Source organism: Mercenaria mercenaria, chromosome 8 (genome assembly GCF_021730395.1).
Source record: "Mercenaria mercenaria strain notata chromosome 8, MADL_Memer_1, whole genome shotgun sequence".
NCBI classification, from domain to species: domain Eukaryota; kingdom Metazoa; phylum Mollusca; class Bivalvia; order Venerida; family Veneridae; genus Mercenaria; species Mercenaria mercenaria.
In genome coordinates, this window is record NC_069368.1 from 69,430,455 (window position 1) to 69,457,397 (window position 26,943).

The window sequence follows — 26,943 nt, forward strand, 5'->3', positions numbered from 1 at the left end:
TTGTTTCAACAAATTTAATCTGTTTAACTTCTGTAAAATAGCATGCTCGATTGACTCTGAATTAAAGCTTTGCCAGTAAAAGGGGCAGTTAAAGCTTTGCCAGCTAGCAGTAAAAGGGGCATAATAGTCAATAGCTTTGAATGTAACAGATATATTGGACACTATATAAAACTTTAACCAAAAAATGTAAGTTAAAAAGTGGCATAACTCTGTCAAAATTCAAATCAAGAGTTATTCATGAGGGTCAATTGTTTCTTCTGGTGTAGACTTATGCGTTATTTTGTGGCCTTAAATGTTGGATTTTGTCTCCAAGTTTTGTGTCCGCATGCTTAATTTATGTCGATAAAAAACCTCCAGTTTTGAGACCCCAACTCCAGCTGAAAAATGACAAACCTCCAGTTTTGGGATTCTGAACTTATCACATGTATGGTGGTGATCATTTTTAAAAAATTTGAGCCAATTTTTCCAGACTTTACTGATGTTCAAACAGGAACAAACCCCTCTCCTAATCAATTTTCTTTCAGGGGCCAAACTATTTTTTTCAATGGAACTTACATATTGAAAACAACAAATCTGGAAAATCATTGACTTAAATATAAAATAGTTAACCAATACTAATTGTAACATGAAAAGTCCAATTAAGATGAACATAATTGATATTAACTGTCTGCCTACATTAGGTGTGGCAATGTTTGTCATTATTACAACATGTATGAATGATGCAGCAAAACTCCTATCATTTCTTGAGTGATGTCCTTCAAAGAAACACAACTCACATATCACTGATCAATAATTATGGAAATAAACATCCTTAACTGGGACTAAGTCAGGCTGCTGGTTCCGTGACATTACACTTACATAACAGCTAATTAACACACAGAACTTAAGTACAATCGATCTGATCATGAGGAAGTCTTGATAATATAAATAGGCAAGGAATAACATTTATATAGATACACTGTACTAAAAACGGTTTTATAGATGATAAAAACAGTTACTTCTTTCAGAACAATTTTTCAACTATTTTTGCTCAATATTATTTAATACCAGTCAGTTAACTACTAACCAAGGTTACATATAAAGCGAAAAACTGAGAAAAAATAGTTTTAAACCTCGACCTTTCTTTCAAAATAAAATATTAAACAAGAAACGCGGCAATGCCACGAAACCAGGTTTTCAACACTTTTCATAAGAATAAACAAGAGTGCCAGAATGTCACAATATACGCCCGTCACAGCAAATTTCTTTACTCTAGCACCTGTATTTGCAGATGTAATTTTAATTTTGTGGTTGTTTAGTAATCACTGTAATTCTTTTGTTTTTCTAAGTCCACAAAAAAACTCCTTACCAGGTAGAGATACCTTAAAATTCACCTAAAATTAGAAAGTAACAACTATGTTGTACCACAGAAAAGTGGTCTTGGTTTTTCCCTACGGTCAATTATAAAAAAAGTTACAATACAAGTTATTTATAGTAACAACTAAGGGAAGTTAATCTTAAAAAAAAAAAAAAAAAAAAAAAAAAAATACAAAAAAAAATAATTTTAAGTCCACACAGAAATCCTTACCAGGTAGAGATTGGTCAAAATACACCTCAAAATTGGATGTAACATGCATGTTGTACTACAGAAAAATGGTCTCGATTTTTCCCTACGTCTAGTAATGAAAAAGTTACAATATAAGCTATTTATAGTAACAACAAAGGGAAGTAATTCTAAAGAATGAAACTGCGCAAGACACTTCGTCTCATGATGGTGTATAATTGTGCCAAGTTACATCAAAATCCCTCTATGCATGAAGAAAATATGCTCCGGACAAACTTTTCATTCTTGTATCCTTTGACCTCTAAGTGTGACCTTGACCTTAGACTTAGGGACCTGGTTCTTGCGCATGACACTCCGTCTCATGATGGTGAACAATTGTGCCAACTTTCATCAAAATCCCTCCATGCATGTAGAAGATATGCTAACCCTAACCCTAACCTAACCCTAACCCTATTTTTAGTAACAATGACCTTGACCTTGATCCCAGAAACCCCAAAATCAATCCCAAGCTACAACTTTATATAAGTTTTCTATACACCAAGTTTCATCATGATAGCTCATTCCTAAGTTAAGTTATTGACCGGAAACCCTTTTTCTATTTTAAGTAACAGTGACCTTGACCTTGACCCCAGAAACCCCAAAATCAATCCCAGCCTTTGTCTTGATATAAGCTACATACATACCAAGTTTTATTCAAATATCTTTACCGAAACAAAAGTTATTGACCGGAAACCCTTTTTCTATTTTAAGTAACAGTGACCTTGACCTTGACCCCAGAAACCCCAAAATCAATCCCAGCCTTTGTCTTGATATAAGCTACATATGTACCAAGTTTAATTCAAATATCTTTACCGAAACAAAAGTAATTGACCGGAAACCCTTTTTCTATTTTAAGTAGCAGTGACCTTGACCTTGACCCCAGAAATCCCAAAATCAATCCCAGCCTTTGTCTTGATATAAGCTACATACATACCAAGTTTTATTCAAATATCTTTACCGAAACAAAAGTTATTGACCGGAAACACCAGTTTGACGCCGCCGCCGCCACCGCCGCCGCCGCCCGCCCGACCGACATCTACCCCAATCTAATAACTCAGGTTTTCGTTGAAAACCTGGTTAACAAAACTGATATGCTAGGTCACATCTTTATTGACAAAAACATTGAAGAATTTTAAAAGTCTCACTGTAGCAATTTACTATTTTTACTACTAAGGCCCTTATCTCTATTAATCATAGGGCGGACCTTTAACTGATCCACTATCAATACCACTTTCCTGATGTACATACACTTCCTTAAGCATGTGGTTTTAAATATTCATGATTCATTGTAGTTAAAACAAAGCTTTCACTATGCATCTTGACAAAAATGTTAAACATTTTTAAGCAATACAACATATTTCTCTAAAGCTATTTAATAGTATTTCAAGAAACACCAACTGATTCATGGCAAAGTTGTTTTGTGATGAATAAATGAGTTGGAAAGTAATGACTTTGGTAACAGATTTTTTCCCTTTTTTTGCAACCCACTGCAAATTGACACAGCACCTATGTACTTGTTACCCCTTGCCTTTCAGCACAATACTGGGTAACAGCTGTTGTTCTGATTTATTTCTCTTTAAATGGTCTCTCTAGCACAAATCAATGTATACATACAGTGAACTAGTTCCTCGCCCCCTCAAGTTCATGTGCATGACTGTAACCTTTCTTTGCAAGAAAAGGGGGAATCTTTACATTCAGAGCAGCTAAGATAAATACAAGACATAATAACTGTCAATACTAATCCACTAGAGTAACAACTGACCCAGTAGCTCGAACTATAGAGAAAGTGGTTATGAATAGCAAGATAACTGAAGAGAGTCCAAATTTTTTTCCCTTTCCCCACCTCGCACAACCCCCCCCCCCCCATTCAGAATTTTTAAGCTACCACTTATCTCAGCACTGATTCTCCACAAGTAACTGACAACTACCTCACTTCAAACACATGTTGCACATAAATGACAAGACCAGTATCTCAGGTCAAATTAGAACGTCTGTATGCCCCAAGATTGATTTCACAACATGAGATGAATATTAACCCTTATCAAGCTAGACACGATCGGTTCTGCCTTTGTGACCAGTGTAGATCATGATCAGCCTACACATCCATGTTGCATGATGCAGTCTGATAATGATCTGCACTGTTTGCCATTCAGTTAGTATCTTTTTGGTATGCACCCCTTTTAACAGTTAATGGTACTGTCTAATACCTCGGTCACAAATCCAATCCGACCGCCGCCCGATGATCGGCCGATGTATTTTTTCGCTCATCGGACCAGCGGCCGGCCGATGATCGCACGGACATCAGGGCATTTTGGAGCATCGGGCGGCGGCCGGACAAATTTTAAGTCTCACTTAAAATTTTACCCGACGTCGGGTCCGGGAAGGAATCGAGTTGAGATCGGTTGAAGATCGGGTGATCATCGCACGGTGATCGCCCGACATTGGGGTCATTGTACATGCGCGGGGAAAAATCAAGGTATGGCTAAGCGACATTTAAATCGGCCAACAACTGTCCGATCGCCGGACGGCCTCCGCCCGATGACTGACGGACGCCGGATGGTGCCTGTCAGGTGTCCGCCATGAGACCGAAGGACTCCGATCAGCGCTTTGCAGATCACGTGGGTAGGTAGGTTCCGCCATGCATCTTTAGTTTTGAATGCGAGGCCAGACTCTTGCACATAGCTCTTGAAACATGTTTGGCTCCACACGTAAATAAGCCTTGAAATCGCCATGGTGCTCCAGATGCAGCTCCTGCATCAGCGTCTCGTACTGCCCATAGAGGGGTCATCGCTGAATCCAAGGCTTAACCCGCAATCGCCTTTGACGTCGCTGTCGGGCTTCAATTTCCTCTTCTGCTACCAAAGCAGCTACAGCAATGTTGAGGCGGTGTCTAGCTATTGCTAGCCTCTCCCTCAGCCTCGCTATTCTCTGCTGCCGGTTCATGAATCGATCACTGGTAATTTTCTGTCTGGGAATGAAAGACTGTGGGATTTATATATTATTTATATACCATTTTCCAGACGGCGCGCAACAGTTACCTTGCGGAGTCCGGCCGGCACCCGGCCGATGCCCGCCAGATTGCCGTCCGGACAACGTACGATTCATTTAAATTTTCCGGCATCCTTGTGGCGCTCGAACGATACCCGGGCGATAGTCGGCCGATAATCGGCCGTCCACTGTCCGATTAAAGGGAATTCCTATAGTTTTTAATGCGCATCTTTCTGCGCAGCCGACACTTTCTATGGAAAACTAAACTGAAGTCAACATTTGTTGAAACATGTTACAGACAATCTTAAATATGAGGAATCTTGAATGAAATAACATTTTTGATAAGTTATATCAGTGATCAAATGTTGATACTGGTTTATGTGGTATTGACAAGTATCATGCCTGACAGGTATCTTGCTATTTTTGTGGTTGTGTTTTCACATCCCATTTTAGTATAAAGACAGTGTTGTTCATATAATGTAAGATACTTGACTTATTACTGATAAGACAATATCACCTTTCAGATTATTTAGTATGCAATTATAGAAAAAATTAAGAATTTTTAAAACTTTTTTTTTAACTTCTAGCAGACATACATGTAATCAATTTGGGCAGGTTCGCGCCATTTCCGTTCGAACAGGTGTTTGTATTCTAGCGGTCTTAACATAAAATTTAGCCTGGTGACCCATACATTTTTAGCCATTTTTATGCTCACAATACAATTATCTATACACAAGAAAAAAAGGAAAAAATTTTATGAAAGAGTTTTTTCAAAATTTAAAAAAATATTCTTCACTATGGGTATTTTTCATTGAAAAAAGTTCACAAAAGTAAATATGAAACAATATTTTTTTTTCATTTGTACCCATCATTGTAAGGATAGAGTATTACAAATATGATTATGATATCAAGTAAGTATATGATAAAATCTGTAATAAGAAAAAAACCGTATTGTGCTGCCTGGATGTATATTTTGGTTGGTATTTATAAAAAAGCAGAAAATTATGAAAATGTTCAAAAATCGCTGGCAGTTTCAGCAACAGTGGGTGTGTTCAAAGCAATATTTCACAAAAACAAGCCTGGTGACCTATTATTTTTATTTGTTCATTGTTTTCAGCACACATTTTCCTATCATATATATGAATTAAAAAAAAATTCTATGAAAGGAAAAAAATTATCGGAATTCTCTTTAATAACCCGATCCTCCACCCAAAAGTTTTCCCGAACTGTCCGATTGCCGGCCGATCATCGGCAGATGCCCGGCTGGCGCCCTTTTGTGCAAACTACAGTGCCACTCATCGGACGGCAACCGGCTCCGACATGTACAGGCCGTCCGAGGCCTAGATATCGGACGCATCGGCCGGCAGCCGGGTGATTTGTGACCGAGGCATAAATTGAGAAATTGACAAGTTCATTATAGAAATTTAGCAGGGTAAGGGTTAATGCTTTAACTCTTCACTCCCCAGCCAGCTGTATCTGCATGAAATCCAGTACATACTGAGCAAAAGGACATTAAAATAAGTTTTATAACCCAAAACTTGAAATAAACAAATGTGTTAGTACTCTACACATTGTTCTGACACTATCAAATCATGATCTAGTTGAATTTATGTTATCTCTTCCCTGTATGTCTACCGCATTGTTACGGAAAACAAAAAAAAAAGCTATCCTGTAATATGTGGTAATAACACTTCTCTTGTTTAAACAGCATGTGTTTTTGAAATAATTTTCTGAACTGTGAACTTCATTTTATCAATAAAATCTATAGCTCTGGTCAGATTTTCATTGCCTTTATCTACCATATCTGGTATAGCACAATTATCCGCCCAAGACAGTTGCATACAGCTAAAGGTCCCCCCTTCTGGCCCACTCTGTTACAAAAAATTAAGAACAATTTTAAACATATTCTACAGCTGAACACACATAAATGTTTCCCTGTCTATACATCAAATTTTAATTTTGTGTACATAAAAAAATCTATTTTTCATCTGCAGTGAAATCCAGTGAACCGACAAGTATTTAATTTATAAGGTTTACCCACGCAACCAAAAACGAGAAAAACAACATAAAACCAACAAAAACTGACTTTATACACACTATAGAGTGCCTTCAGGCAGAAAGTACATCTATGGTAAAAATCTTGAGAAGACACTAAAAATGGTGGCAATCTCATGAATTATGCAAATGATGAGACCACATAATATAGTTTCTGAGCTGTAAGAAAACTATTCAAGTCAGCCAGTATGAAATAAATACATGCTTAACAAACTGAGGAATTAAGTCTTATGGTTAATATTATGTATAGTGACTGTCATTAATGAGAATGTTTACTTCGGTAAGTTAAAAAAAATGCTTGCTTTTTAATTAAAGAGGGAAAGTAGACCTTAAACATCTCATTGCTTTCAATAATCATGTGATCACAAATTACTGTACACCTCAAATAAACACCCCCAGCATTTTGTAAATGATGTCATCTATTGAATGAACTATTTCTTAATTTTTACAAATAAATTTTATATAACCCTAATAAATGATTTTTTAACAACAGTACTACAGTTCGCTTGCAACAAAAACTGATTATCTATTTAATTTTTTTAAGTGATGGGGTTGGGGCATTTATTTGCGGTATACACAGCTTAAATGGGTTATACATGTAAATAACTACAACAACGAATAATCCACATGACCAAAAAAAGAGTTACAGAAGTCCTGAAAAGTTTTCATTAATATTTCATAGGAGTAACAGCTTTAACTGGAGTCTAACTTTAACTTGTTTGTATTTTGTTTCACATCCATAGTGTACTAAAAGACAATTTGCCAGATTTAAGAAATAGAGGGATACAAGGAAAGGACATGCACTGCACATCAAACTTATTCATCTGTGAAGGTTTGAAGCATGTCCTTTCACTTCAGCTTTTCTCTACATTCTAGCATAAAACTGCTGTTCTTGTCATTTTTTGGGGGTGTTTTAACAGGAGTGTGAAACGTGTGTTAACAGAGAGATTCTCGTGCTCGCGTGCTGTTATAACACCTTTTTATATATGCGCGTTCCGTTGCAAAGCATAAACGTCATTCGGCCCCAAAACGGACAATTCAAAACGAAATGACGTCAACGTCAAAAAAAAAACAACTTAGACATTCCCGCGCATTTCGTGGAAATTTAATGACATTGAGTGACATTGTATTCATTTATCAGTTTTTAAGCGTTCTATGCTAGAATAGCGTTAGCGCATGTTTATTTCGTGTTATAACATCTGCAGAATCCCTCGGGATACGTTGGTACCCTCGCCCTAAGGGCTCGGGCTCGGGCACCAACCAATCCCTCGGAATTAAGCAGATGTTATAACACGAAAAAACATGCGTTACCCCTACATTCTATATAGCAAAACTATCAAAGGGCCATAACTGCGGTAAAAATAGTCACAGCAAAAGTTCCTTCACACCAAGCTTGTTCATCTGTGAAAGTTGGAAGCATGTCCTTTCAATAGTGATTGAGGAGTTGGACACAAAAGATTTTTCTTTATATTCTATATAGTAAAACTATCAAAGGAAAAATAGTCACAACAAAAGTTCCTTCCTTTATCTGCACATCGAGCTTGTTCAACTGTGAAAGTTGGAAGCAAATCAGGCTAATAGTGTGGGAGGAGTTGTACACACAAGATTTTGGGACGTATGGATGGATGTACGTACGCAAGATATACAGAGACGTACAAACATGCATGGAGAGTAGTAACGCTATATGCCCGCCAACATAAATGTGAAGGCATAAAATGAACCATCAGTGTGAAGTAAGTAATGTATGCAATATTTTTCAGCATACATGGTCCAGTTCTTCAAATAGTGTTGCCAATGGGACAAGGCAGTCTGAAAGACAGCTAAATCCCCCGCCAAAGTTGTGACCTTGACCTTGAGCCGGCATGTGAATCATGGTCTGCACAGTCTTGATGAGGTGATCATTTGACCAAGTTTATAAATTCCTTCAAGGGTTTAGAGATATAGAGGGAAAAAATGGAGGCTCAAACCTTTGACCTTGAGTTGTGACTTGACCTTGAACGACAAGGTGCTCATGGGTCTGCAACGTCTTGATGAGGTGATCATTTGACCCAAGTTCATGAAAATCCTTCAAGGGGTTTAGGAGATAGGACGGACACAGATTTTGTTACTGACGGAAGACGCGCAGACCATTCCTATAATCCTTCGACCTGGCAGGGATTAAAAATTTGCCAGTAGAACGTTTTGAGGTATCAATGTAAGAATTAAAAATGCTGTCAAGGGGTTTATGAGATATAGAGCGGACACAAAATGGCAGGCTCAAACCTTTGACCTTGAGTTGTGACCTTGACCTTGAACCGACAAGGCTGACTCATGGGTTCTGCACACCGTCTTGATGAGGTGATCATTTGACCCAAGTTTCATGAAAATCCTTCAAGGGGTTTAGGAGATATGGACCGGACACGATTTTGTTACTGACGGAAGGACAGACGCAGACCATTCCTATAATCCCTCCGCCACGGCAGGGGATTAAAAATCTGCCAGTAGAAACTTTTGCCGGTATCACATGCTAAAGAAACTTAAAAATGCTGTGCTAAGTGCTGTCCAGGTCAAAACATAAAGTTCATATCTCTCGCATGACAACACCTCTTCCCACAAGTCAGCTGATTTTTTTGAAGGAGGAAAATGTCTGTTTTCGAACACGCAGCTCATTCACAAGACCTAGTACCATGCAAGATCCTAACTGTACGACATTTACAAAGAAGTTGTAAATGTAGTGCATTTACTATGACATTGTGCTAACTTTAGCACTGATGCGGCAAGAACTTTTATATTTTACTTTACAGACTGTGATGTTCCTTTTTTCATGGTATGCACTATGCCGCATCAAGTCGTCCCACTTTCACAGCAGCTAAATCTATCCTGGAAACTTTAAGTATAAGGAAAATACACTTACACTTTACTTTCCTCGAGATGACACAGATATTCATATGCAATATTCTGTTTCCGCTGTTCATCCATCTGTTCTGCTGTCATGTGACCATGCTGCTGCTGGTGCGGGGCTACTGGTGGTGGTTCACTCATGCTACCTGAAAATTTAACAAATTCTGCATAGACCAAAACAAGAGGGCTATGATGGCCCTATATCGCTCACCAGAGTTAAGTTGCTTGCTTGAACAAATTTCTTTGCTAAAGCTTAAAAAACAAGAAAGTAGGTCAGTAGGTCATCTTCATGGTCACTGAAAGTCAGTTTTAAGACTGGTGTGCAAAACTGTCATCCAAATTTCAAGGCTGTATGATGTATCTTAAAAAACAAGAAAGCAGGTCAGTAGGTCAAGGTCACAGTCGGTTGACTTTAAAGGAAAGTGTGGACGGACGGACAACGGACGCCGGACGGTGAGCGATCACAACAGCTCACCCTGAGCCTTTGGCTCAGGTGAGCTAAAAAAGGGTAGTCTTATCTATTTTTTTTGTAATTGTTATTTCAATGGGAAAGTTCCATAAAAAGATGAATATAGCAATAAATCATAATTCTTACTGTATCTTCCATATGAATTTTATTAAATGTTACCAAAATATCCCTTAAAATGCTCTGCTGAAAACAAAAGAAGATATTTTTTTCTCTTGTTTTGCTTTTCTCAAGACAGTTGGGGCTTAATTTAATGGTTGGTTGGGTTACAAAAAACACAAGTCTTTTTTTCCTGGCCTTAACAGACAGGAAAATATTGCAACAATGACTTTTTGTGTAACACATATGCCCCACAATGACCTGCCAGTGGCAACTTGGAATCAATTATTTCAATCTCAGTTGCACTATGACCTAAAGCTCCAGAAACAGTAAGAGTTACTAAGGCTGACCACAGACAAGCATCCTACAAAGATTGACAAAAAACTGGCCAAAGATCTCTCCGGTATTGATACTGAAGCAGGCAGGCATGAGTTAGTTTAGTCTACCGGTCCTGCTAGCTTCAAAACTACAAATATTTATATGTTTACTTCATACAAATTTTTAACCAGGTGCCTCCAACCAACTACATCAAGTGTACAGTAAGAGCCCCCTCCTTCACCCTCTGTCCCTAATTCTTCTAACAAGAACAGAAACAAGCACTGACTACAAGCAAATAATGCTTGACATGAGGTAGTAAACAAGAGACTCAGATTTGGGTCTTGACCTTCTTTTGCATCTACTCATAACTGATGGTAAGTTTTAAAGCTATAGTTCTTAGTATCCAAGAAAGTGGGCACAAACGAAAAATAACCAAGAAATACCCATTTTCCATTTTCTCAGTTTAAAAGGACTATAAACTATAATTCTGAGAAGAGAGACAGAGTTATGGTAATATGTAAGTGCACAAAGTTTCAAAGCTATAGCTCTTACTTATAACAGTTCTCAACAAAAAGTAAAAGATAACTAGAAAATGCTTTTGTAAAAAAGCGCATGTCTTCCCCAATGCAAAGTCCTATAGGCAAGAAGTCAATAGGGGTCAGGAGCGAAAGTCAAAGAGACACTGATGGTTGGCTGCAATAGGGATCATCTACTTGGCATGTCCAGTCATCCCGCTAAATTTCGACACTCTTGGCCTAGTTGTTCTCAAGTCACTGTTCAGGCTCCTGTGACCTTGACCTTTGATCAAGTGACCTCAAAGTAAATAGGGGTCATCTACTCTGCATGTCCAATCATCCTATTAAGTTTCAACATTGTAGGTCAAGTGGTTCTCCAGTTATTTCCAAAAAATGATTTTACATGAACAGGCCACTGTGACCTTGACTTTTAATAGACTGACCCCAAAATCAATAGGGGTCATCTACTCTGCATGTTCAATCATCCTATGAAGTTTCAACATTCTGGGTCAAGTGGTTCTCTAGTTATTGATCGGAAATGGTTTTCAATGTTCAGGCCCCTGTGACCTTGACCTTTGACGGAGTGACCCCAAAAACAATAGGGGTCGTCGACTCCAGCAGCCCTACAACCCTATGAAGTTTGAAGGTTCTAGGTCAAATGGTTCTCCAGTTATTGCTCGGAAATGAAATGTGACGTACGGACTGACGGACAGGGCAAAAACAATATGTCTCCTGGGGGAGACATAATAAAGAAAACTGCAGTAACAAATATTTACCTTTAAGAACTTTCTTTGGCATTGTAATCCAACAATTCAGAATTTTAAGATGTTGCAATTAAAAATGAGTTTGTCTTAGAAAAACTCAATTTCTACCCTTCATTGTATTTCTTTTTAGTCCAGACCATTAATTGACTCTTGAAATGTTAGTAAATTACTAATTCCTAAATATTTTCTTCCAAAAAAAAAAAAATATTCACACAGCACTGATTGGATAATTGAAGTTACTTCAATAAGATGTTGCAAGATATTAAGCAAATTCAACATACAAAATGTAAATGATTTATTGAGGTAAATTTAACAAAATATTGCCTTTTCAGTCAAAAGAGAAATTATTATTATAAAATGAAACCCTAATCAAAATATTTACTCAAGCATTTCTATCAGCTGATGCATATTTAATCAACCAGTTAACATAAACTTGAAATTTAATCTGCTGGCGAGAGATTAAAGGATAAAGAAAGCAAAACAATCTTTTATAATAAAATGTTCTTTACCATTCTGGTAAACAACCATGATAAATAATAAACAGCTACATGTAAACATCATTCACTGCAATGCTCCTATGTTTACAATGGACATTTTTAACACTATATATGTTTTAATATAAACTGTATTTCCCTATGCATTTTTCAAGTTATTTTTTCAATAAAACTTCTTAGCAACATACAATCTTTTTGCAATGATTTGCCATAAAATCTTAACTCAATCATTCAATGATTGGAGCTTTTACAGCTTGAAAGGATCACAGAGCACTCTCAACCAAGTAAGTGATGACTTGTGATGTGAGCATGATCCCACTTAAAACTCGCCTGGAGACCCTGGCACTAAATTTCTGTTTTTACATCCCATAATATTCTAGCACTTTCATTAGTTAAACGGTGGTCACATGGGGACCCCGTTTATTTCCATGGAGGGTCAGTAGATTTTCTTGTCAATATAGGCTATAAATAAGTAGTCTAAAAACAAATCAATTACAGGGTTTTTTAGTGACCCCCCCACAGAAATATGTGGGGTCAGTCAGGACTCAGCTTGATTTGGTCAATGTTGATGTTGATATAATGGCATGGTATCAGTTTTGTAAACAGTAAATCCCTATTACTTCCCCTTACACCGCATCATTGAAAGGCATGATAATATAAGCGTATGTTGAACCAAAACATGCCATCTACAATAGTAAGTATCAGAGCTCCAGATAAGCTTTTGGTGCAATTGGGTATTTACCCATCACTTTTTGTCTGAATTGGATATTGGAGATCTGAATTGGGTAAAAATAATATCATTACCCAGCCTTTTTAGGAGTAATTGGGTATTTGCTAAAACCAATTGGGTATTTCACCAATCTCGCACAAATAATTGAGTATCTTTTGCTTACAGTATACATGGTATATATCATTAGCCTGGATTGACTAACTGCATAAAAGTACTTTAATAGCACCCTTCAATTTTTTATACAAAAAATGTATTTAAAATTGTAACAAAAAGGGATTAATTAAACAGTATTGTCTTTTTTAAATGGTTTTTACATGCCTGTGATCAATGTAAACACGAGTGTTTTAATTCACAGTACCAAAGATATTTTTTTCTCCAATCATTTAATGTATTCTGAGATACTTTTGTTCCATACTGTTGTTTTCTTTTTCACTTTTAATGTAGTCGGAGATCAATTTGTTCACCCCAATATGCATTCTCCCATAAGATGTCATCCAGTATCGGTGACAATACATCGTCATAAAGAGATAACTGTCAGTGTTGAACAGTAAAAATATCCGACTAATTTGTTTGTTTGTGCTGCAACAATGTTTTTTTCTGCCCTCTTATACATTTTATCAGCGTAAAGAAAATTTTTACAAAGCGTCCAAATAGACTGTGACTCAATGCAGACTTGGAGCGCCGGTATAAACTACAGACTCCGGTATATACCGGATTAACAAAATTTGAACGAAAAATATCTTAAATGTATATATTTTGTAACCATGGTGATACTAACCCTAACGTTCGTGCGGACATGCAAAAATATGCATATTTTTGCCGTGCGCTACAATTGATAATCACTTTCGGGCATGCGCAGAAGACCGCTCCAACTCTGCAATGAGTTACATCAGTCCAAATGTCCAAATAACACCAATCAGCCGATTGAATGGTCCTGTGATTTTTCCAATAAATTGCAACCTGTTTTGCGGTAACGTATAACCAGTCAGTTGTCTAGCGTCAAAGTCTCATACCCGTTCTAGTTATAAGGAAAATGCGATATGCAAACGATTTTTATTGAATTGCGTATTAGGAATTTTAATTGCTTTTTAGTACACACACTATATGAATTCAATTGGGTTTTCTGCAATTTTAATTGCGTAAATATGCAAATATGCAGCTTATCTGGAGCTCTGAAGTATGATATCAAGAAAATCATTAACAAGAGCTCGTGGAACATGAAATGCCCCCCTTGATGCATTCAGTAATTGCACAAGAAACAGAAATTATATGCTCACTGTAAACAAAAGTTCTACCATTCTGGTTTAATCTGACCTTGACCTTTAACCTATTAACCTAACAAGAGATTACAGAGTGATCTTGGCGCTATCCACTGAGCCATTTTTGAATGTTCCAAATTTCAAGACTAGCTCAAGGTCAAAATCAAGGTCAAATTTCATTTTGGTACAAAACAATGTGTATGTGGTCCAAATTTGAAAGCTGTGGCTTCAGAAATGCGAAAGCAGGTCACTAGATCAATTTCAAGGTCAAAGTTCATTTCGGTAGACAGAACTATGCATGTGCTTCAAATTTGGAGGCTGTAGCTTGAAAAATGTGAAAGTAGGTAATAGGTAAAAAATCAATGTCAAATTTCAATTCAGAACACAAAAATATGCATGCGGTCCAAATCTGAAGCCTGTAGCTTCAGAAATGTGAAAGTGGGTCACTAGGTCAATCTCAAGGTCAAAGTTCATTTCGGTACACAAAACTATGCATGTGGTTCAAATCTGAAGGCTGTGGCTTGAGAAATATGAAAGTGGGTCACCAGGTCAAAATCAAGGTCAAATTTTATTTTTGAACAAAAAACTATGCATGTGGTCCAAATTTGAAGCCTGTATCTTCAAAAATGTAAAAGTAGGTCACTAGGTCAATAACAAGGTCAACTCATGTCAAGGTTCATCTTGCCATTCAAAACTATACATGTGGTCCAAATTTGAATGATGTAAGTTATGGACATGAAGATTCTAAGTTTTTCCCTAAATAAGTCTATATGAACCATATGACCCCTGGGGCGGGGCCATATTTGACCCTAGAGGGATAATTTGAATAAACTTGGTAGAGAACCACTAAATGATGCTACATTACAAAATATCAAAGGCATAGTCTTTGTGGTTTGGACAAGAAGATTTTCAAAGTTTCTCCCTATATAAGTCTATGTAAACCATGTGACCCCCAGGGCGGAGCCATATTTGACCCTTGGGGAATAATTTGAATAATCTTAGTAAAGGACCACTAGATGATGTCATATAGAAAATATCAAAGCCCTAGGCCCTGTGGTTTTGGACAAGAGGTTTTTCAAAGTTTTTTCCTATATAAGTCTATATAAACCATGTGACCCCCGGGGTGGGGCCATATTTGACCCCAGGGAAATAATCTGAACAATCTTAGTAGAGGACCACTAGATTTTGCTACATACAAAATATCAAAGCCGTATGGTTTTGGACAAGATCAGAAACCGTTTAACTGTTCCTGGCCAATGTGACCTTGACCTTTGACCTAATGACCCCAAAATCAATAGGGGTGATCTGCTGGTCATGGCCAACCTAACTATCAATTTTCCTGACACTAGACCCAAGCATTCTTGAGTTATTACCTGGAAACCATTTTACTGTTCCTGGTCACTGTGACCTTGACCTTTGACATACTGATCTCAAAATCAATAGGGGTCATCTGCTGGTGATGACCAACCTCCCTATCAACTTTCGTGACCCTAGGCCTAAGCGTTCTTGAGTTATCATCCGGAAACCGTTTTACTGTTCAGGGTCACTGTGACCTTAACCTTTAACATACTGATCTCAAAATCAATAGGGGTCATCTGCTGGTCATTACCAACCTCCCTATCAACTTTCATGATCCTAGGCCCAAGTGTTCTTGAGTTATCATCCGGAAACCGTTTTACTATTCAGGGTCACTGTGACCTTGACCTTTAACATACTGACCTCAAAATCAATAGGGGTCATCTGCTGGTGATGATCAACCTCCCTATCAACTTTCATGATCCTAGGCCCAAGCGTTCTTGAGTTATCATCCGGAATCTCAAGGTCTACATTCCGACCGATGACCGACCGACATCTGCAAAACAATATACCCCTCCTTCTTCGAAGGGGGGCATAAAAATGACTACCTTTCTTCATCCGCCACCCCCTCCCCCCTCAACCCTTCCTGGTTTCATTGCAGTTAAATAGATCTAATTAAATTACAACCAATCGTCTGTGTTTACCACTCACTTAAGAATCATGAGTCATTAAGCACAAATATTCTGTGTATTGCATCAACACATATCAGGAATAAACACTGTGACATAATTATCAATCAGTAATAGACACTCTAGTCATATTTCGAAACAACTTATGCTGTCGGTTTTCTTCAGATTACGAATTGAAACATTGATTACAGAACAAAAAATTCCAAGGGGAAAATATAATCTAGGGCAAAATATAACAATTTAAGAGGGAAAAATTCATCCGGTGTATCAATGCTATACATTGGGCACTTGAAAGAACCAAAAGAACTGCTTTAGTTCATTTGTATCTCAAAGATTCTTCGACTGAAATTTTACGAACGCCACTGAAATATTACAAACGCTTAGATTTATTTAACATATTTTACGATCGCGAACGCGTATATTTATTTAACACATTTCACGATCGCGCATATAGTTTTACAATCGCATATAATTAATTTTTAATTCTTTGCGAGCTCTCGGACGTATCATTATTTCCAGAATTTTTTTTGGTTCTCGTGATCGACCATTACTTCCGTGAATCAGCTTGATATTAGAAATAACTTGTAAATTTATCTCGCTGGATATTAAAAATAACAGCTAATATTTCGTTTCATTTGCTTTCATAGAAGTAGGCCGGGCGAAGTGTGGCGAATCAGATTGACTGATAATTGTTCTTGCGTGAAGGAATGCTCTCGCAACTCAGCAAAGTTTTAAACTATGCTCCAAGGTGTAATTTGATATTGACATGGTGTATGGTCTTCGTGAATTACTAAATATCAGATTATCTATCAATAGACTCTGTCTTCAAAGCGTTTCAGTTCGTACTTGATATTTTTCGTCCCAGGCTAATTCATAACCGCAAACTTGTAAATTTATCTCGCTGGATATTAAAAATAACAGCTAATATTTCGTTTCATTTGCTTTCATAGAAGTAGGCGGGGCAAAGTGTGGCAAATCAGATTGACTGATAATTGTTCTTGCGTGAAGGAACGCTCTCGCAACTCAGCAAAGTTTTAAACTATGCCCCAAGGTGTAATTTGATATTGACATGGTGTATTGTCTTCGTGAATTACTAAATATCATATCGATAGACGCTGTATTCAAAGCGTTTCAGTTCGTACTCGATATTTTTCGTCCCAGGCTAATTCGTAACCGCAAACAATTTTCTTTCCAAAAATCGATAAAAAGTTTTAGGCCATTAGTGTCCGCCGTTAAAAAAAAAGGGTCGGTCGGGTTACCTGAACCACACATTTTTTTTTTATTTAGCCTTACAGGTGATTACAATTACTGTATTTAATTACCCCAAGCCTGCTGGTGAGTAAGATAGCTCTACTTATTCTTCAAAAAGTTGAGCTTAAAAGGCGAGTCTGTGCCATCAGAACTAATAAAGTTACAGCGTAACTCTTTCTTGCACATTTACTGGTTAGGTTTCAATATGGGTTGTGTTTCATATCGCACATTGTTTACAGTACTACATAAACAACTCTGAACCTGATATGTTTAACTAATTGCTGAAACTGACAGTGCTAAGTACCCCCACTTATCTTTGCTAGCTTTGGGAAGAACCCTTGGTACAAACTGCAATCATTTTTAAATGTTGTATTTAACAGCTGATAATTCAAAGTTAACCTCTAAATCTCCTTGCAAAAATGGTGGAGAATCCGGTGACGTACACCTTCTTACCATCTAAAAGGTGTTACAATTGGCAGGCACTTCAGAAAACCTAAAAGTAACTATTCATATGCATGTCGTAAGAACATGACATGTTCCATTTCATATCTTTAAGTTCATATAAATTTGAAACCAATCACTTACCACTAGACCTTTTTGGTTTTGGTGCTACAGTTGGTGGAGGTTCTTTGGAAACAGACTCTTTCCTACCACCGTCAACAACTTCCTCAGGTTCAACATGGCCATTCACCCCTTCTGTAAACACTTCCTCCGTCGACATTTTTTATACTTTAAAAACTGACTAACTGACCCTAGATTTTCATTTTAAATTTATTGCATCAATATATTAATCCGAATGGAAATTTCAATGAATGATATACTTGTTTCACACTTCAACACATTAATATAAAGGCACACATTTTAAATCAACATAACGGTTCTGGTATTGGCAGTGGTATGGTATAATTTTTTGCAACAAAAACGTAAACAAAAAAAAATGATATTTGCCTATGCAAAATACCGCCTATTTAGTGAAAATACGAAGATGACATTCGTTGGATAAGACAGTTTATATGAGAAACATTAAACACCGAAAGGAAAAACACAAATTACTCCAGCTCCAACATCACAATTTGAAACAGTTAATTAATATCTCCAGCTTACAAGTCATCCGGAAACACTTCTAATTCCTACTTTGTAATTGCGCGGGACTTGTGGGTATATTGACCTATAACCTTCTTGACATGACCAATCAATTTCCTTGGATTTTGGGGCGAGTTCGATTAGGTAGTCAGTCTTGTGTTATACACTAGAGTCAATTTGAGTTATATCGTTTATTTTTCAGTGTATGACTTTAGTCTAGCAAAATATGCTGAATGTAGACCGGTTATATTGCACAAACCTGTATGATAAGTTACCTGTATGACGATGATTTTATGAAAACAAGGAAGACTATTTAACAGGGAAAGACGTTCTAAAAAACGCAAACCCAACATGCGGACGTGCACACCAACACACACACACGCACTCCACACAAAGCAAACACACAAGGACAAAACAAACAAATAAAGGAACACAGTGGGGCACCGCTTTGGAACGGTCAGTGGCAAAACCACCACTGGGGAGCTTAAACCGGTTTATGGTGCACCTAACCTCACTCTTACCCCCACCATGTTCCAAAGTCACATGAGCCATCACAAACTGGTGATTTATCGTTCTTCCCTTTACAGGGATGTAGACACTTTCGTGCGCGTCAAGCTACAAAGATTGTTAGTAGAAAATAAAAAGAAAGTCGGTACAAAATAAAAGGGAAAGGAAAATTTGTTAGTAATTTAAAAGATAAAAATAGTAGTGAAGAGCAATTGCTCCAGGGTTGGAAGAAAGGGAATGTCAGGTGGAAGATCATTCCATAGGACTATAGTTCTGGGGAAAAGGAGTATTTGTAGTAGTCAGTGGTTGCAGAGATTAACCTGTAAGACAGCGAATGATAATGGTGTGATTGCCTAGTTAGGGGGATGATATAATCTTCCATAGGGAATGCAACCAGCTGATTTGAGATTTTATACATAAGAGAGAGAGAGAGAGAGAGAGAGAGAGAGAGAGAGAGAGAGAGAGAGTCAATGCACCGGAGATCTAGCCTGCGCCATTTTAACTGTATAGCATGTCAGGGACAACGAAGGTGCGGCCAAAGTCAGACATAGCCCAACGCGCTGTCCGTCTTTGGACCGATTCTATTTGTCTATTTTGGTTTTGTGTATGGAGCTATATTCCAGCTGTGATCTGACGAGGGTCAGATATGCCATATATTGCAGTGTCATCTGCGATTAGACGCACTTTAGAGTGGTTATTTTGTGGGAGGTCGTTTATATATACAAGGATGAGCAGGGGTCTGTGGTACTCCAGAAGAGACTTAATCTATTTCAGGGTTTCACCACATATACCATAGTTATTCATTTTAAACAGGACTTTCTCGTGGCTCACTTTATCTAATGCTTTGCTAAAATCTAATAGTATCAGGTCAACCTGTTGTTTGTTGTACACTGATTTGACAAGGTCATTTACAAGCATATTTTTTAGTTGTGTCACACAGGATCTTTTTTCGGAAACCAGGTTAGAGATGGTACAGATCAGTTTAATCATATTTTATTACAATATCGCACAAGACACGATAGTAATTAAATGTATATCATGGCATGAATATACAGATACATATACATGTATATACAACAGCAAACCAACAGTACATTAATACAGATACTACAGTACATCAAAAAACATTCGGAACTTTGCAATAGTGTGATAATACAAAAGGGTTGGACCATGCAGAAATCGGTCCGTCCCTGACGGTACAGAATGCTAAGGTTTGTAAAGTGTTTTGTAATTGATGAAGACACGTTATGCTCCAGGGTTTTGCAAAGTACACATGTAAGCGATATGGGCCTGTAGTTGGCTGGGTCTGACCTGTCGCCCTTCTTGTAAATGAGGGTTATATTTGCATTTTTCCACTGGGAAGGTATAGATCCCTCATCAATGGATTTCTGAAAGAAAATTTCAAGGATTGGTGACAGATCCTTTGAAAGTGTTTTAAGAATGATGGGCTTGATCTTGTCTGGCCCACATGCCTTATCCCTCTTGGATATTCTTCCTTGTTGTTTTTTTTTTTTTTGTTGTTGTTGTTGTTGTTTTGAGTTGATTTATGTAAGGAGTCATGTTATAAATATTACTAGCATAATATAAAACATCATACACCTTTATGAAATTGATGCATCGGGAACTTATAACATCTGATTCAAATATACCTAAGTTTACTATTCAGCAGGGCCTCCTCTGCCATTCGCCAGTGAAGCCAAATATTGCAGATTCAAAGAACTGGCTACAGATTTTTGAAAGTGGCTACAAGAATCTTATTAAATTGTGACCAAATTTCAGCAATTCAGTTTCAATTTGGCAGTTTCTCTCAAAAAGTGGCTACAACTTTCTGGTGCCCTGATTAAGTTAAAGTTAGGACTGTTTAAAATGGATATAGGATAGATATATCTATTTGTTTGTTTACCTGCTTTCACATCAAACAGTTTTAAGGGCTCTTTAAGACAAAGATTACAAATATATTCTGCACGACGTAAAGGTATAGGTAAAGGTAAATTTTATTTACTGTCGCATAGTGAAATAATGAACATAAGCTCTGTATAACTTATAATATGAGCGACCTTATTTTAAGAACAGTCAAAACCAATTATACCTTACTCCCAGCAATTTGCTGGTACCCATTAACAGCTGGGTCGACTGAGGCAATCGTGATGAAGTGCCTTGCCCAAGGGCACACCGCAATGGGAGTAGCCAGGAATCAAACCCGAGGCATTCACCTCAGTAGGAAAGCGTCTTAGCCCTCTCGACCCATGCGTCCGCACGTTAGACAATTACTTGTGATGTTGGTGATTATGATGATGATGACAATGATATTGATTGTTAGCAAAAAGTAAAAGAGATTCATTCCAAATTTAATGAAAAGGAAAGGTGTAAGTGTTAATTCAAAGCAGGGGACGGAGTTGTGACTTAAGGGTAATTATCTCAATAATTGTTATTTATACAATGTAACAGTTTGTAACCACCCGAGGAAGTGACACGTAATATGATAAAATGAATTATGTATTAGCAGGAATATAGTTTGTTAATTTGCATCGCAGCAGTCATCATACAAAACGGATGAATATGAATAGGTAAAGCTACGTTCTAAAAACGCAGGAACCACTAAGCGCGGCCAACAGCACATAGACAGAAAGACGTGCATAAGACTAGAACACATACACAAACAAATGCATATATATATATATATATATATATAATTACATGTATAGACACAGACAAAAAAACAACACACGAGGGCAAAACAGAAAAACGAAGAAACACAGTGAGACATCGTAAGTTTATATAAAGAGCAAAAACGCATATTCTCAATGCCTCTGCAGAAGACAGAGCATCACATGAACCACCCTTAAGGACCCGATGAAACACTTTCAGATTTTAAACGTTGACTCATATGTAGGTCCACAAATCGACGTTTTCTAATGATGCAACTTTGCTTAGTGTCTTCAATTGACCTCATGATGCCTTGATTGTCTCATGGACACCCATGTTGTTTTGGAAGACTTGATATCATAAGTAGCATCAAAATATTTACCCGTTATTTCAGTGGTTTGGCGCCTACTTTGAATGCAGGAGGTCGTGGGTTCGATCCCTGGGATCGTCATACGAAAGACATATTAAAAAGGGGTACCAGTAGTTCCTTCGCACAGCGCTCATTATAAAATAAGAAACTGGTTCGTGGCAAGGGGTTCATCATTAAGTATAATTTTTTGCGTCCTGTGTGTCATGTGTTTCATTACAATTGTGTACGTTTATTCACCTGGTATATATAACTTTCATTTACACTGTCCTGTAGACTAGCTCCTATGCTATGATATATCTTTTTTTACATTGTTAAGGTTCTTATAATGTTGAACTAAGCCCTCGTGGAAATCGTTAGAATAGACTGGGTTTTGTCTCTTCGAAATTGAATTAGATAAAAAAGCGAAAATGTAGAAATATCTTTATTATAGTGGCTAGTTTAACTGTCCTGTAACTTTGGAACATAGTGTGGATAAAATATAAGGGTATGTGCACAATTGACAGGTTAATGTTAATTTAGATTTTGATCAATCAATATATGTGTTCGTAAGTCGAAGAAATTATCATTTACACTTATCATTTATGTTCATTGAATGCTAAAGTATATGTTATATTTTCACTACAGGTAGTCTTAAAATTTAATTTTCCTGTCCTGGTAATCAAGATTATTTCAGCATACGTATAAAATAAACAAACATATTTTGCTTAAGGTTTGAGCCAGTGCTAAGGGGCGTGAGGGGTGTTGCACATTTCATTACCTCTCATTAACAGAGTCAGTCATACCGAGTTTGCTATTATTTTGCTTGGTTGCATTCTATGCTTCTAAGGGATCCACTAACAGATTTTATTGATATGATTATAAAAACAATTGTACAGCTGCGTTGAAGTATCAATATACCGTGGTAATATTTCGAAATAAATTGCACACCACTGATATTTTCAATAATAGCAATAACTCTACAACGAGAATAAAAAAAAAATGCTAAAGTTTCGATGTTTCTACACATTCAATTGACTCTATAGTGGATTCTTCCTAATCCGAACCCCTCTAATCCGAAAAATAAGACCTCCCAAACACCGTCTGTTAATTGATCACCTATGTCACTTTCTTGATTTATTTAAACATCACAGCATGTCGTGACGTTACACTATATTTTTGAAACCTGTATTAAGCAAACACAGTAATCAATTTATACAATTGAAGACAGCAACATTTCAAATTACTGATTCAGGGGCAAACGTTAGTAGCACGGGTTGTCGAATCTATCATTTTAAATGTTAATACAAACAAAAAGCTATAAAAATAATAATGTATTTATACTTCTTTGATACAAAGTAGAATCAAACACCGCTGATACTGCAGTAGTTTGGATATTGAAATTATGGACAAATAATAAATCTACCCCTCCAAGGATGTAAATTTGAAAATTCGTTCATTTAAAGCGATTTTGTCTGGTCTGATAATGTTATATATTTTAGTTTTTATTTCACAAAGCGATGATAAACACCTTTGTATTTTACCACTTTTGTAGAAATAATTCCATTATCTCCTTTGCTTTGTATAAGTTGTGATGTTATCAAGAAATTCTAACATGACCCAATTTCAAGGGGGGTATTCGATCTACTCCTTACCACCGAAACAAAATGGCGGCCAAAACTGAAAATATGAGTTTTTCTTACTTTTTTTCTTTTTCAAGGATATCTAGACAATAACACATGTCTATCAACCTGCTCCACTGTTTTCTCTATCAACCGGTACCTTTCACTTTGGAAACAGTGCCGTAATTTGTCTGGAATGCTGGTCATGAGATTCGAATCGATGGAAAATTCTCCGTTAAACACGGGATAAGGAATAGTGCGATTAGCAAAAATGGTCTTTTTTCCTAATATACCGCAGGATGTAAGCTATTTTTCTGGTTGGAAGAAATCTTTCCACAAACTTATCTAATACTGTTCGTTTTGTGCAGATCACAGTTCGTATTTTCAAAAAAACACAATTTTTGTCCGATGGTAAGGAACAGTGTGCGAAAATCAGAGGATAAGGTGCAGTGCAATTTTTTCAAACGGATTTTGCAGTTTTCTTTCATCGTTTCTGAGGTAACCAGTTGACATTTCTCTACCATGTAATAACTGAAGGGGTCGGATTGAGGAGTAGAACAGTAACATAATCCCCGAATGAACATAAATTACCAGACAAGATATGTCAGTAGGTAAGCACACTTGACTTTTTCAGCGATTGTCGATTAAACAAAACTGTTGTTCTCTGTTCTACGTGGTGTCTTATATCACTTTTGGCCTAGATATTTGGCCAATCAAACATTTTATAGGAACTTATATTTGGCCATTCAAATGCTAAATAGGTAGGGAGCAAATGTAACCGATTTTTCCATTGGTTAAATATACAAAGCAACCAATTTCCTCTTCAAAAGATATACTACAAAGTTTGATTTCCACTTCAGAAGCTTTTCACGAAATATAAACAACAACGATTCTTCTGGAAATTACAAATTGGTTAGGTCTCTTGGTAGACTTTTATGATTATTCATGACGGCCAAGAACCGTTGCTTTTTATTTCACATTCTCATTTGCATATTTAAAGTGAAACTCTGATCATCTTACTGTAATTCGTGTAGTATAATACTAGTAGCAATTTTCAGTTGCTGTGCATTTCCATGTATAAAATGAATGATATTTCCGCATAAGTATTTGGTTGTAGTGCTTTTGAAATATAGAAACCAGGCATTCGGAACAGGACAATGCTCTATTCTGTATGCTAAAACATACGGTAATCCAATCTCACTTGAAAGACTTCCAAGTAGGATGTCTCCTTATCAGCCTGCATGAAAAAAGTGAAAAATGTAAACATTTTCATAAACATGGCTATAATTATGGGACTCGGATTCAGTCTTCATTTAAAAATGCAAAAGGAATTATTCACCCAAAATCACTAGTGAGGCGCATGTGTATGTTACTGTTTACTGTCTTATTCACAAATCAATAGAAGAGTAATTCGTCTCCATGTCATATAGCACTAAGCTTGTTTGATTTTTATACCGAATCTTTGACTGTTACCTTTGTCTGTTAGTAATTTATGAAGCTTCAAACTACCGTAAACAATACATACGTTACTGTCGCCAGCTCATTTTTATGTTTAATGAACGTTCTTGTAGTTAAAATTCATCAGTAGTCAACGAAATCACATATTTTTATGAAGTAACATAGGAAGTTATTTTATAATCAAACATAGATACAAATTTTTCTGGACTCCTTTGGTATCAGTCATCATTTAAAATGATGCCAAAGAATATGATAATGTTTTTGCCGTTTCTGGGTAGAATAAACATTCACACATGTCTGTTTGTAAATTATATAACTGTTATGCTTGCTGATTCATGCTGTTAATTCGGGTTACATTTTATACCATATCAGCGTGGAAAACCTTACCCAAAAGCGTATATAACAGATTGATACATCCGTTACCGTATTGTAGAAATATCACAATTTAATTCATTTTTTAATGCTCTTAAAGACGACGTTCATTGTCATATCTAGCTGATTACCCTTTAGGCAACAAATATCTATCTATGAATATTCTTTATGAGCATCAAAGAAGGAAATGATATATATGTGATCGATACATACGTTACTGAAATATTTAAAACTAACTCCTACGTCAGTATACGTCAACAGTGACGCAGGGTTTCATGTTTACAAGCTTTTTAGGTCGCCAACTTTTAATTTTGATAACCTTTTATCACGTACACATTGTAAACAAATTCAGTTTTGAGAATTGTATGCTATAGATATGATAAGAGAATAATATCACACCGTAATAAATTTTCATATCTAATAATTTTTAAATATAGAATATGTTTATTGTTTTCAAATGAAATCATTACATGTATATTAATGTATATAAAAGTAAAGATACAGTGTTTACGAGTGATACATACGTATCCAATAGTAACAATACTAATGCTTCAATTCAGTCGTACAGGATGGATTTTATATCGTTTCGTAGAATTTTGACGATTACATAGCGCAGATTCTTACTTTTGTACAGCAGGAGGTTACATGCCAGTGTAATTGTACAGTAACGTATGTATTTGCTTTGACAAAAAAGCTATTTGCTGTCGCGATATTGTTTATTCTTCTTTTCTGCAATTCACATGATATGCATAACTGCCTTGATAGTGATTAAACATCTTAAAACATTTCCTTTATTATAGTTTTGGACCAATATACTAGAAATTTAGGACTTACATAAATTTCAGGGCAGTATCATAGATGATTGAATTCAAATGAGAATACACTATTGCCCATATAAACAGTAATACAAAATTTAACGTGATCGAAACATATTCAAAGGGCATATAAAAGATTTTATTGCATTAACGAAAATTCTAGCATAAAACTGCTGTTATTGTCACATTTCGGGGGTGTTTTAACAGGAGAGAAAACGTGTGTTAACAGAGAGATTCTCGCGCTCACGTGCTGTTATAACAACTTTTTATATATGCGAGTTCCGTGGCAAAGCGTAAACGTCATTCGGCCCCAAAACAGATAATTCAAAACGAAATGACGTCAACGTAAAAACAGCTCAGACATTCCCGCGCATTTCATGGAAATTTAATGACGTTGAGGTAGAATTTATTCATTTATTAGTATTTTTCCCGCGTTTTATACTAGAATAGCGTTAGCGCATGTTCATTTCGTGTTATAACATCTGCAGAATCACTCGGGATACGTTGGTACCCTCGCCCTACGGGCTCGGGCACCAACCAATCCCTCGGGATTCTGCAGACGTTATAACACGAAAAAACATGCGTTATCCCTACAGTGGTATCGGTAAATACATTGTATATGCATAATTTACTTAACAGGTACATACTTTACCTTGAGCATACTCATCGATTTTGTGTTATGTATGATGAAAATATGATAGAATGTTC

At 36.7% G+C, this 26,943-nt stretch overlaps 1 protein-coding gene across 1 annotated transcript in view; it reads right to left on the minus strand.

Moving 5' to 3' along the window:
- The window catches only part of LOC123566139 (ras GTPase-activating-like protein IQGAP1), a 179,966-nt gene extending 161,425 nt beyond the window's left edge, over positions 1–18,541 (minus strand). The window contains 2 exon segments of the mRNA XM_053549182.1: positions 9,519–9,651; positions 17,972–18,541. Coding sequence (XP_053405157.1) covers positions 9,519–9,651; positions 17,972–18,107 — 269 coding nt within the window. The 5' untranslated portion in view covers positions 18,108–18,541.
- Positions 18,542–26,943: the final 8,402 nt, after the last annotated feature.